General features: G+C 36.5%; 1 protein-coding gene across 1 annotated transcript; it reads left to right on the top strand.

Moving 5' to 3' along the window:
* Positions 1-12,029: 12,029 nt before the first annotated feature.
* Positions 12,030-14,320, top strand: LOC147865482 (uncharacterized). The gene is made up of 2 exons (XM_087318307.1): positions 12,030-14,120; positions 14,170-14,320. The coding sequence occupies exon 1, from the start codon at positions 12,247-12,249 to the stop codon at positions 14,092-14,094; it is 1,848 nt and encodes a 615-aa protein (XP_087174433.1). The 5' UTR covers positions 12,030-12,246; the 3' UTR covers positions 14,095-14,120; positions 14,170-14,320.
* The last annotated feature ends 311 nt before the right edge of the window (positions 14,321-14,631 follow it).

The following is a 14,631-nucleotide window of genomic DNA, read 5'->3' as shown; positions in this document are numbered from 1 at the left end:
GCTCTTGCCGGGTACTCGTCATCCGGTTTCGGTCTCAGTCGTATCTCATCAGCATTGTTCTTCTCACTTCCCATCCAGAGGGGCCTGTTTCCTAACAGAGGAATCGACTTTAGAGAGAGTTGATCAAGGTCGAAGACATGACTGGCTAGTTGGGCCAACCAGATGTTCGATGACCAGGCCGAGTATTCGGACCACCCCGACAGTCGACGAATGAGTCGACTGATTAGTAAGACTATTATTATTATTATTGGATAATAATAATGGCCAGGACTGTAAATAGCCCATTCTGTGTATTAGTATAAATACAGCTAGGGCAAACAGAACATGAAGAGATATATATGGGTGAGCCTCTATAGAGTATGGCAAAGATGAGAAGAGAGTGTGTGGGAGCGTGAGTGAGTGAGCGGCGCCATAGCTGTGCTTTAGAAACAGCATATGCCAAGAGCCTTGCGAGGCTGTTTACAGTGTGTGGAGAGACTATTGTACTCTGATCTTGTTGTATATGTGTTGTATAGTGAAGCTACGTTCTCCGTGGTTTTCTCCCACTTTAAGGTTTTTGTTAAGAAATGGGAAGGCAAGAGTGGTTGCAATGCAACGGAAGGTGAACGTATGTGTGTGTGTGTAACAGTAGAGAGAGAGAGAGAGAGAGAGAGAGAGAGAGAGAGACAAAAGTGTATATGATATTAACAAAACGAAATACATCCAACAGTGACTAAGTTACAATGAGGTAGTTTATATACCAACTAAGTTAGGGCAAGCGCCCTTTCTATTATTTACAAAACTAGCCTGGAATGTCCATGAGCTAGTGTGAAACCTATCTATGGGAAGTTGAGTTCGATTCTCAAAAGTTTTCCATGTTAAATCTGTGCACATTGTTTTCTGTGTTTCAGAGTTGTGTATTTCAGCATATTCCTTTTCTTGTGGATTGACGATTCGTTTCTCCACATATTGTATATCATGAGGATAAAATGAGAATCAACTACAACATTCAAATAGTTTGAGAACATGTTGATTCAAATTCAAGCATAGACTAATTAGAGTTGCACATTACCACTATAAGAATATACGTATCAAAATAACAATACATACATAGTATAGCATGATATTATAAAAGTGCATTAAAGACAAATTTAAATTATGAATATATTTACACTTTTCTCCATTTGTTCTTTTTTACATTGTGTGCCCTTGGGACAACTTTTTACACATGTTTGGCAAGTTGATATCCCATCATTGATTATAAATACATAATAAACGTTGGTTAACTTACCATTGATCATTGTCATCTTATTTTTGGTACAAGTTATTGTTCCTATTTTACACTCTCTTTTTTCCAAATAAGAATATACTCCATTAGTTAAAATGACCTACAACACACAACTTTAGTCCCTTTAACGAGTAGTCATTACCTACTTCCATATGGGCTACATCACTTATTTATCTTACACTCAATAGCCCACATGTTTGTTCTCTATGTTTCTCATGTCATCAACGCCCCTCTATCATCTAATGGTAGGGGGGAACAACCATCTCGGTACTACGTACTGCCACCGTATATCCACTCTAATTTTTGCAGCCATCGGTGTAGTACACCATCGTTTTCTAAAATTCAGCCTCCTTAATTCTGAAGCATCATTTGTTCCATCAATCTGCTCATATTGGGCCCTCAATGTAGTTATTATTGTGTGCCATATTAGCTTAATAGATTCTGTTGGAGGTCGTTTGTTTGCTGAAAATACCCTGGTACATCTTGTTGTCCAGATGTTCCATATGATAATGAGTGCAAGCAACATCCATTAATCTCCAATTTTCTGCTTTTGGGCATTACTTTAGGTGCACTATTGTCAATGATCAATCGAATAGTTCCATTCTCCCCTCTGTACATTGCTTTGCATGTGCTATCAAATTTCTCCACATCATCATCAAAACAGTTCCAAGAAGCATGTCCCCATTTGAGGGTAAATGAGGTAGAGGAATGGCATAGCAATCGTAATGCCCTTCTCCATACAGTCGTTGGCTCATGACATTCCCATAGACAATGGGATTTATGCTTTCTAGTTGTCCACATGCACTACATCTAGGGTCTACATTGGGGCCTTTAACCCACACCCCTACCGGCAAGGCTGTATGCACAATAAGCCATAAGCACATCATTATCTTGCGGTCACCACTGTCATGCCATATCATTTTCCAGAATTTAGCTAATCTCCTTTCACTAATGCCCTCTTGTATCCAAAATTTACGAGCTGCAATATCTTTGTGTTCTTGTTTTAGTATAATTTGCGTCCTGATTTTCGTGTTGTACCTGAAAAATTGAACCAACTTGGCACCATCAATTTGTCCTTGAGTTCTCCAGAAATACATCATTGGGTCCCATGATAGCTGATTTGAATGCCCTTCTATCGGCCAACACACTGTCGTTGGTTTGATCTCACTTGGCTTGGGGTCAACTATCATATCCTTCCCATTTTTTGCAAGCAACCTAATCGGCCTTTCATATTGATAGGCTGGTTGCTCATATATTACCATTCTATGCTCTATTTTGTAGTAGCATGCCTCATTAGATCCTGCTTTCATTCCCTTAATTCCAATTAGATCATTTTCATCATCAATAAGTGTTCTCTATTCAATTTCAGAGGGACTTATGGCTTCGTCTTCCAAGGTTTGCATGTTGCATGCAATGGCATCTGTAATCCTTATTAGCATGCATTTACCCTTGTTTATCCTCCATATTCTAGCTTTTTGAGTGCCCACATCATTACACAGAAATCTCTTCCAATCTGCCAATGTATTCCCTTGGGCATTGATTAAATTGGCCCATTTGAAGCCTGCTTTTTGTCCTGTGATCAGCCCATCCACATCTCTAATTAGTGGGTTCCAAACAATATGCATGTACATTCGGGCATATGCATCATTTCTCCACCTACAAATGATTCCCTTTCTTATTCTTTGCCATGCCTTCATAATTCCAACAGCACATATACTCTGTGTACATCCCCGGTATTTGGTTCGCATTTCTGGCACAAACCCCCAGAAAGCGCTACTTGGCCAACTTCCACCTTGTCTTGGCAACCACATCTTCCCTCTACGTCGCCAAAGAATTTTCCAAGGTGCCTCAGGTGGTTGCAAGCTCCTAACCACCAATTTGCCTAGCAAGGCCTTCGTTTGCACCACAGGATCTATTAGTCCCACCCCACCTTCACTTTTATCAATTTGCCTAGCAAGGCCTTCGTTTGCACCACAAGATCTATTTAGTCCCACCCCACCTTCACTTTTATCTTTTATAAGTGTGGTCCATGTAACCTTTGCACGAGCATGTTTTTCCTCTGTGCCCCCCCCATAAGAAATTTCTGATCAACCTTTTTATCGCTTTCATCGACTTGGGTGCGATTATCCAACATGTTGTAGTATGCCATAATGTGGCCATTAGAACCTGATTTGCAATCACAATCTTGGCTACAAAGGATAGTTTTCTTGCATTCCACCATATTAGCTTCGCTTTTATTTTGTCCACAAGTAGATTGTAGTGTTCTGAGCGATCAATGTCCATACCGATTTTGAAACCCAAGTATCTAGTAGTTTCTCCTCTTCTCAACCATCTGAAATTAGGGTCTGGAGCCCAATTTACCAAGTCTAGGTTATTGCTAATCCAAATGCCCACTCATTTATTCCAGTTTATTTTAGCACCCGATCCCCTACAAAACTCATTTATTGCACTTTGTAGTCTATCCAAGTTGTTTGCATCCCCCTTAACGTAAGTTGTTGTATCATTAGCATATTCTGTATCAAGCATCATTCCTACATCCTCGGGTAGGGGAAGGCCTTGTATTTGCCAATATCTATCAACAATGTAATAATGCAAAGCTTTTGCTGCAATAATGAATAGGTATGGGGCCAATGGGCATCCTTGGCGTACCGATCGTGTCATCCTAAAGCTCTTCCCCAAGCTTCCAACCATTAAAACCTGGTTAGAAGCATCCCTGTAAAATGTAGCCAATCCAAGGATCCATTGTAATACTCAAGTGGTGTACACACACATCGTACAACCAACAACGTGTGTGATATACATAGGTGTAGAACGTTCCTACAGTGTACACTCAGGTCGAGCAACCAACAATGTGTGACATACATGGGTGCATACTTATGTGTGTGATTGTGTATGGTTATGATTGACAAGTGTGTAAAAGACATAACTAAATGGTGTCTTAAAATTTGTGAGATGAAGGTCATGTGGAACAAGAAAATTATGGAGAAAAATGGGGATATAACAACAAATCTATGAAGAAAAACATTATAGGTATGGACCGATGGCAAATAAAAATGTGTTTATATGCCACCATCGATATCTCAAATATTTCTTATTCATAAATAGAACTATAAATAGCATAATGGAGATGTTCTTACTTATTGAGCACAAGTTTAATGATTAAGCTCACATCCCCTCAAGCGTACTTACTATTGATATGAACATAATGTTATTGGTTGGAATTGTGCTGCATTGTTCATTTGGTGAATTTAAAGTGGGGACATATCATAAGTTGGGATGCAAGAGACATCAAGTCTTGGATTAAAATGGTGAAAATTTTAGATGATAATAAATTTAAGCTCTTGGATAGGGTTTATGTTCACGATTATTTTGTGGGAACAAAGTGCGAAGACTTGAGATCGTAATAAATATTAGATCTTAAATTAGAATGTACCTCATTATTGGTTTATGGATTTAAATTGCCAATGTTCTATTGTAAACGTGAATTAGAATTGAATGAATTCTAGGTTTGTTGAAAGTAGAATCTCTCAAAGATAATTGGTCACGTTCAGGAATAGTTGGATACTTCTTTCTTGCCTCCACTAACAATCGGCAACGCGAACCGCGAAAACGCGGTTTAATGGCTTAATGGTTTCAACGGTTCGGTTCAGATTTGGGTTTTTTAAAACGGTTCAATTCAGTTTCAACAGTAAAAACCCGCGGTTTAAACGGTTTAACGGTTTTTATTTTTTTATTTTTTAAAAATTTGTACAAATTTTTAAAAAATTCTAAAAATTTTGAAAATTTGTTTTTAAACAATCTTTTCATTTTTAGACCTTATTCTCACATTTTAGGAACATCTTAAAAATTTTTAAAAATGAAATATTATAAATTTTTAAAAATTAAAATTTTGGCCTATGTTGAAAACCGAAACCGAACCGCGGTTTTGACAGTTTGAAAAATGTTTAACGGTTTCGCGGTTTGGTTCGGTTTGGTTCAGGTTCCAAAAAAATTAAACGGTTTGGACCGTCTCAAACTGAACCGAACCGTTGCCGATTGTTAGCCTCCACTTCAACCAACCAATGTGCAAAATATGTGATCCCATAATCCATTGTAATCACACTAGCTTCAAGATCTGTAAAATCTGTGACAGATTCAAAAGTTCATCACAAGCTCGCTATTGCCTAATTTTGTTGAAGGATATGATAGGTTCAAGGTGTTGTAAAGTAACTCCCATGACATTTTAGACTTCCAAATATCCTATGGAAGGCTTCAAAGCCGCATAAGTCTACCATCACCATCATTGCTAGATGATCATGCAAATGCTAACAACTAGAACTTTCCACTCCTCAAGCTTGTTTTTTATCTCCTATATGTTCTAAACTTTTGGCAACATGAATCCTCTTTCTTCACATTTCAATGGAAAAACTTAGAGAATCCTTCACGTATATTGAATCCCATCAATTCACAACACAAAATCCATACTTAATGAGCAATTGTAATCCAAGTGTTAGAGTTCATTATATCATAGGTTACCTTCATTCTCTTTGCGAGTCATCACTTCGTCCCACTCACCTACAACAAAAATGTAACCTTTTAAATTTACAAGATAATTGTGAACCATAGTCGTAATACAATAGCTAATATTTATTATGATATTTGTTAACGTCAACACTCAAAATATACACACTTTAAATTCACAAAACAATTGTGAAGTGCAATTGCAATCCAAGAGTTAATCTACATTTGTATCTCTTTTACAATTCAAATAGCCAATCATCTATCAATCAAAAGAGAATATATCAAACTTGTTAATGGTTCCACTATTGTTCAACAAATATTCAAAATTGTACTTTGTTGTTTCTCAATCTAGACAATGAGCAAATACCAACCATAAACTTATTTGACAACATTGAGCTATATATTTCATAAAGTAATTGAACCACCCACCAATTCTTTGGACATCCTTAGGTTGGTTTTATCATTTTGTTTATGTAATAAAACAAATATATCTTTAAATGTGACAATCCATGCATTCCGAACATTCAATCTTTGCAATAGCGTAGTGTCGTATCCTCATCGTGCTCGTAAGTTCCTCTTCTCCCTACAAAAAGCATTCGTTTGATTGTTATATATGAGAGAACATAACTTCAACTAAAAAATTTAGGCTTCTGATATTTATTTGATTTCGTGATGGTTTACTTACCTATTAAAAGAAATGGAATTTTCATCATTTTGTTTAAGAAATTTGAGAGAGTTGCATTATTGTAAGTGAAGATAATCGATAGATCTATCCAATCAAAAGTTTGAGTATCGAATTATGTGTGTTATGCAATGTGATAACAATGCATACAATGTGTCACATGAGTGCAAGTTGTTAAATCTACGAATTCCCCCCATTAATGCTCTTTTGTCTGCTTGAACTTCGACATACATAAGGGTGACTCCAAGGGTAATTTTAATGACAATAGATGCTATAAATATAAATCGTTGGGTGGTTCACTACACAACATGTCAAAGATCAGCCGAGTACATAGTCAAGGACAATTACAAATGTTAAATTGAATATCGTCTAAAGAAGAAAAAGAGAGCAATGTCTAGGGATAAATAATTGTTGATGCCACAATGTGAGGACGTAAGGGTGAAACGGTACATACATTGGATACTACAAGAAAGAAATTGAAGGAAGCGCAAGTTTATGGACAACCAAATACATCAAAGTACGAATATTAAATGACATGTGAATGAATTGTGGACCAACAACTTGATGTATGGAAAACATGATTTAATGTGCCTGAGTTGGCCTTTAAGGTATTTGCATACATCAACCACATATTGTGTCTAAACAAGAAGTTTGTGCATGACAGGAAGCACATTGACTTTAACCAAACATTGGGTTACTATGGGAAACCACTTACATGAGTGGTTGGGGAGATCCCATTATGCTTTTACTTTATTTTTCTTTTCACACGAGAATATGAATACTATCTAATATTGTTTCCACTTTAAAATATACTAAGCTTGGATTTTACATAATAATGTGTATTGTCATTTCTTTACCTTTATAAACATTGCTAGAGAAAATATATTGGTAAAATCAATTAAGCTAGGATTTGAGTGCCATCTTTGTCTAATAATAATAATACTATTAGAATATCGATTTTGATATTCCATTTTTTATTATTTCAAATCTAATTGAATTAACTGGTTTTTAAGTATTATAGATTATAGATGCGGAAAAATGTTTTATCCCAGGTATAAAATAGAGGAATTGCAAATATTGTTTGATCTTTTTTTTAATTGCCTAAAATGTGATACATACATGACATGATATATGGCTATTGGTCGATGAATAAGTAAAATATGAAATTATGTGCCTCTTAATGCAGATGTCCTTAATCTTGAACTCCTCATGAGATTGTTATTCTGAAATATGTATGTGCTCTCCATCAAATGAGTTGAGCTGAAGGTAAAATTAGCACTGCATCAAGGCTTGTTTCCAATCGTGGACTGTGGAGTGCAACCTATAATTAAGGCAATGATTTGAAGTTGTGCTTTACCATATAGTTATGGATGTTTTGTTTATGTTCTTCCATAAACATTTGTATGCACATGAGGGGTGCTAGATTATAATTTCAGGGGAAAACCTTGAATGCATGTGATATAATAGAGGGTTCATAGATAGTCAAACATCTTAGCTTAATCCAAAATAGATTGTTTTCATAATGTTGTCAAAAGTAAGACAATTGCATATAATTATCCCCCTAGAAGATAGAGAATGAAACACCACCAACACAACCTAACTAGCATGACAAAAAGGTAAGAAGCTTGATTATAACTAGGATAGTTGTACAAGAGCCATCTCATGGAAGCCAATGTGACCTAACTACGCAAATCAAAGTCAAAAACATTTATGACTAATATGCATGATACATAATCCATCCTCATAATCAATGACACGGAGATAAAACAAGAACCAAGTGAACATGACCTAACTAAGCATATCATTTACAACTAACTAAAGGGTATGTGATCCATCCTCAAGTTCGAATATTGTTAAGTTAATCACCATGAACACTTCAGTATCTATGTCATCAAATCAATATGGTTGGCATATATTTATATTTCAGAAACCTCCTTAAATTGTAAATGGTTGCAAAATAAACTTTTCACAAATTTTTGTGACGTGCCACACCAACTTTTTCCCATGATGTGAAGTTGTAAATTCAAAATTGTTGGTATTTGAGAATGGCATGTTTTTTGTTTCTTAAGTGACACTAATATGGTACCTTTACCTTGTGTCTAAAACACCATGCCCAACAACATTGCAAAAAAAAAAACTTACAAACTAATATGAAAAGAATAGAGTCCCAATTTGGCTTATTAAAATCTAGTTGGGTGGTGGAATCACTGAATCAAGTGAAATATTCGACAAAATGCACAAAGGGATTTCCTAACAAAATGAGAAATGAAATAAACAAGGTCATTGCATGTAAGTAGTGTTAAAGGAAATCTAATACTTGCAAGCGATTCAATGTCCAACAACTTAATTCTTTTAAACTAACCCGAAGTCATCTAAACCTAAATTATCCATATACTTCTAGTTCTAAGAATTTAGGAATATATCATTTCCTTTTGGAAAAAATATTAAAATTTGATTCAATAAGTATATCATAGTGCAATAGATTGGGTGAGCTTGAGTGTAATATGTGTTTGTTGTTACTTTCAACCAACAAACAATATTAATGGTACTTCCACAATAAAACTATGTGGTACATCATGGTACAATCTATTTTGAGGAAGCAAAAAGAAACTTGGAGGTGTATAATCTTACATATGAACATTATTGTGGCATCATATCCAAGAGGGGGGGTGCTCATAAACAAAAAACCATATCAAAGTTTGGTCAGTTCCTCCATAACAAGGGGGCGAATTTCGAAATGTAAGTGCCATGCAATTCCAGCTATATATGAGTAATTTATCATGTTGTACATGGTTAGATGCAATCATGATTGCAACTAGTGAAGAGTTAGAAAAGTCTAATATCAAGAGGATAAAATTTTGCATAAATGAATCCTAAAAGAAGTCTGAAAAGATTCGTGATGATAGATTAACTCGTGAGGATAGTATCTTTCTAGTTTTGGGAGGCATAGAGGGCTTGAAATAGGAATTGATCTTCAATGTTTCTCACACTATGGAAGTAAATTACAAACCTCTCAAATCCTACACTCTATGGAAGTGAACTATAACCCTCCCTATTCTTGCAAAACAAAACTCATGTACCAATGCTTATAACATATGATTGGATCATATATGCGGGAATGAAGTGGTTTACCACACCAAAGATATTTTGTTTTGGGGTTTATGAAATAAAAGCAACATGTCATAGATAATGCTATATGATTGCATACTGGATTGGAAACAAATGGTATACTACATCCGAGAGATAACTATTTGGGTCAATCCGCAAATCTATGAGTGAGATTGGGAGGGCTTATAAGAAGAAGCTCAAATTACAACATTGTAGGAACATTAAGGAATTGGCAAAAGGCAAAACCTCTTTAAGGAAAATAATAAAAATAGTGGGTCAAAAACTCAAGGGGAATCCTCAAAGTGATCGAAATCCTAGCAAGAAGGCACAAAAGTTTATGAGAGTTTCATATGAAAAAATAAACATAAAATGGAAATTTTGAAACCCTTGGGAATCACATGGAGCATTCATGATGATATGAAAACTAGGAGAAGAAGAGACATGAGTTTAAATTACTGATAAGTGAGAGTTCTTGACATTATACGGAAACCTCACAAACCCATGACAACTTATTCCAGGGTTTTAGATTCTTATGCAATGTTTGAGACCTTCATGAATCTCACAAATCTACCTTAATGATTGATCGAGAAGAGATAGAATTATTCACATATACATTAATTATTGCCCTCTAACGTCACACCCAAATGATGGGTTCAACGTGAAAATTTTCACTTTCATGTAATGTGTGTTGCACATGTGACCAAGAGAGAAATGTGTGATGAGAATGTAGATAGATTAAGGTAAAATGTGTATATGAATGAATCTTCTTAGAAGTGCATTAATGCCACATCTCAAATAGATCATTTGGATGGAGGAGAAGGCCAGGCTTTACCATGCATGGGTGGATTTGGTTTGCCCATTCACGGAATGTGCTCCACTCCCCCTCACAGTATAGCACATTGTTGTTGTAAAAAAAGCTTCATTCACTAAGGAATGTGTTGATATTGATAATGATTGCCTTCACTTGTGAAAGAGGTGAAGTGGGTGTAAGCTTGTTTAGTGAAGCATGAAGGTTTGCATGTTCAACCTTATAAACCCCATACTTAGCATGAGAGTTTGGAATAACAATGGCAGGTGTTGGCGAAAACTTGTGTTGATTGTAATCGACTTAGCTCTTTGCATGCGCAAAACATTAGCGAGAAAGTTACCACAAATGACCGAAACTCCGCATGATAAATATAAAGATGTTTCTCTCGGTAAATATACTTGAGTATGCAAGTTGAGTGTTCGACCAACGTCTTTTGTGAAATAGGGCATCTGTTTTTTTGAGCATCCAACTTGAATGCATAAGGAGAAGAGAGATGACTCTTTTGTAGCTCCTAGGGAAACATCAAAATAGTCGATGTTATTAGTGAAACATGGGGCAACACTAGCCAGCAAGTGGTCTCTTTGAACACCAAACTCAAATGCTAAAAGAGAAGGGGTCGATTCTATCTTAGCTATTGGGGAATCTCATTGAAAGAGCAAGTTGTGGAGAATGACATGAAACCTACTTGAACAAAAGGGAGTTAATACCAATGAGTCATCATAGTATGAAAAAAGTTTGGCCATACCATGAGAAAAGGTGACCAATCTAGGTAAGAGTAGATAAAAGTATGTATGATTGAGAGAGAGAGAGAGAGAGAGAGAGAGAGATGATGGTAATCAAATATAGTTGTTTAGGCCAAGCATATAGATGGACAAAATAGTATGAAAAGAAATGTAATAATATTAATAGGCTGGTTTTAGTCATGATTTTGATTGCTAAAAGAAGGGTGGTGGGTAGGCATGGTATTTGAATGAAGGATTTTCCCCTTACCTTTTTTCTTCTTGTCTTTCTTTCTTCTGCTCAACCATCCATCTTATTTCATTCATGGTGTGCTCTTTCTCTACCCTTTTTAGCTATTTATGTCTCTACCCCCACCTTAAACACTTTCCTTCACTTACTCAAAAGGAGCCAATTCTATCTTCCATTCCTTGCTCTTCTCCTCTTTCCTTTTTTTAACTATTAATTTGTTTATAGGTTCATAAAAACATCTCACCTTCGTTAAAACATCTCCTTCCTTTCTCAAAACCATTTCCTCCTCTTAATCCCCCCCTTAATCTTATATGATTTTGCCATTCACCCACTAATCTCTCCATTTCCTCCTCCTAATCTCCCTATTAATAACCCACCAATCTCCCCCTTAATCCTATATGATTTTTGCCATTCACCCACTAATCTGTCTTTAGTCTATATAGGTTTGCTCTTAATCACTCCCTAATCTCCATCTTAACCTTATGTGTCTTACCTATCATCCTCCTAATGAACCCAACAATATTCACCTTAATCTTATGTAGACAGATCCATGAATCTCCACCATAATACTATGTGGTTTTGCCATTCTGCTCTCTAATCTCCCATTGATCTTATATGGGTTTGCTCACAAACACCGACTAGTTTTCACCCTTACATGCCTCCCTAATCTAACGTGGGGTTTGCTCCTATCCTAATCTTCTCTCAATTTAATGTGGGTTAACTCTTAATCACACACCAATCTTACCTCAACCTAAAGTTGGGCTTGTTACTTATCGCCCACCTTAACCTTAATCATAACTACTGATTTTAATTAATGAGATCCATATATCTATGCAATGACTAATCTTTCTCAGTAATCTAGTGAAAAATCTATCTTTTTTAATACATACTAGATTTAGGTATATTAGAAGTATGGGTTGCTCATCTTCAAAGTCTTTAGGAAGAAAGAGGAGAGGAACAGAGTACTCTGTTCCACAAAAAGCCATTACTAAAGGTACTATTACTACTACTAGCACTAGTAATGTTATGAATAAAAGCTGGTATGCCCCTGTTTCAAGAACTGTATCAGAACCCATAAATTACCATCATATTGAAGAAGAAGAGGAAGAAGAAGAGGAAGAAGAAAGCGAGGGAAACCGAGTGAAAGGCAGGTATCATGTCGTGCCCCTTGCTTCTAGATCAAGCTATGGTTTCCTCAAGCTCAGTGACAAAAAGGATGAGTTGGGCCACATTTATAATAACCTCAAATCATTCAGAACAGAGCTTAACCCGGTCATTGAAGAAGAACAAGAGGAAGAGGAAGAAGGTATGGGTCACCCAGATCAATATATTATTAATGCTAATCATAGTGTGGATCAATTAGAAACTATTAATGCATGGGAGCTAATGGAAGGATTAGATGATGATGATGATGATGATGATGATGATGGTCATGGTCATGGGGATGGTTATGGTCATGGTCAAGGTCAAGAAGGAGGAAATCCTCTAAATATAGAAGGGTCTCTATGTGTTAATAGAATCCATGACCTTGATTCTTGCTTAGATCAAGAGGCTAGTTCACCTCCATGGAAACCTTATAATGACTTCACAACACAAAAATCTAAAATGCAGCATCCTCACCATCAACATAGGAGGTTCAAATCTTGTGAAGGCCTTGATGTAGTGCTAGGAGAAGAAGAAGAAGAAGAAGAAGAAGAAGAAGAGAAGGAAGAATATGATTGTTATTCTTACATGAAAAAACCTATGAAGGTTACTACTACCACTAACTCCCCCATGAGAACACCCCCTAGGAGGCACTCCAAGACCACAAATACATTAAAAAGTCCTAGTGGGAAAAGCCCCACTACAATGTGGTCATTTAGAAAGAGCCCTAGGAGCCCTTTGATCAAGAGTCCTCGTCTCCTCCTCAGTGATTCGAGCACTCCCCTCTTTGACCCTAGCCTCCTTGGGAAATTCGAGAAAGCATTGCAAACCATCAATCCTAGTTGTGACGATTGGTGTCTTGTGAATGAGCTTTGTCGTGCAAACCAAAGTATATCCATAGACCACTCATCCTCATCACATAACCAGACATTGGTTTCCTATGCATTGGCATTGACCTCCACAAGTAGCTCGGGTAGTGAAAGCCCACAATATGATGTTAAAAATATGCACTCTTCGTTGACAAGTCTAGAAGTAATGAAGAGGGAGAATGCCCATATCATGTCCCCTTGTACCAAGGCCTTACCGATCCCTTGTGAAGATATATATATGAGTGAATTCTCGTGTGGTTTGGAAGACTTTGAGCTAAGGTGTCCCCCTAGAGGTGAACATAAAGTTGTTCTGTACTTTACAAGCTTGAGAGGCGTGAGGAAGACATTTCAAGATTGTTGCCACATGAGGCTCATTTTACAAGGCCTTAAAGTTGATGTGGATGAGAGGGATGTTTGGATGCATTCCAAATTCCGAGAAGAACTCACTGAGCTCTTGGGAAACAAGAGGTTTCAAGTTCCTCGGCTTTTTGTGAGAGGCAGATACATCGGTGGTATAGAAGATGTGAGCCAATTGCATGAAGATGGCATTCTTGTTGGTTTGTTTGAAGGCTTACCGTCTTTTGGTATTTACCGCGAGGCATGTCAAGGTTGCGATGGAGTGAGGTTTGTTCCTTGTCTCACTTGTAATGGTAGTTGCAAGATTCTCAAGGACTTTGATAGAATTGCAAGATGTGACAAATGCAATGAAAATGGTCTCATTATGTGTCCTTTGTGTTGCAATACATAACTTATATTGTATGGAGCAAGGAATTGGTGTTTGTGTCTAATCCACTACTTAACCTTGTAATAAAGCCATTGCAAGGTGTGGATGCCGCATGACTTAGCATACATGCTATAATAAGCATGTATGCAATTATCATTGTGAATTTAATTCGGATTTGTACATAGCTTCTCTATATTATTGTTTGTTGTGAGCTTAATTCATATTGATAATGCTCTAAGTATTGCATGGATTGGTGGACTAAATGTTAACATAGTGGGATATATCATAGGCTTTCCATTATGTTGGGATATTGTGCATATTACATACACATTATATAATCTTTTACTAAGTAAGCATCATGGTGTTTATTTGAATTTGTCAACAAGGTCATGATATGAAGGCTCCAATTCCTTGTTGATTTATAAATATTTGTAGGAAGATTATGCTAGCAATGACTAGCCTAATTATAGCGACTCCATGCATGTTTAAACAAAATGTGGTTAATATTAATATATGCAGGGTATATGTGGAAAGGAACTATATGTTTTCTTTTTAATTAGT

Source organism: Azolla caroliniana, unplaced genomic scaffold (assembly GCF_043228905.1).
Source record: "Azolla caroliniana isolate FFs.n. ecotype wild unplaced genomic scaffold, voAzoCaro1.0.p SCAF_4, whole genome shotgun sequence".
NCBI lineage: Eukaryota > Viridiplantae > Streptophyta > Polypodiopsida > Salviniales > Salviniaceae > Azolla > Azolla caroliniana.
This window is presented reverse-complemented; position numbering and strand designations above follow the sequence as displayed.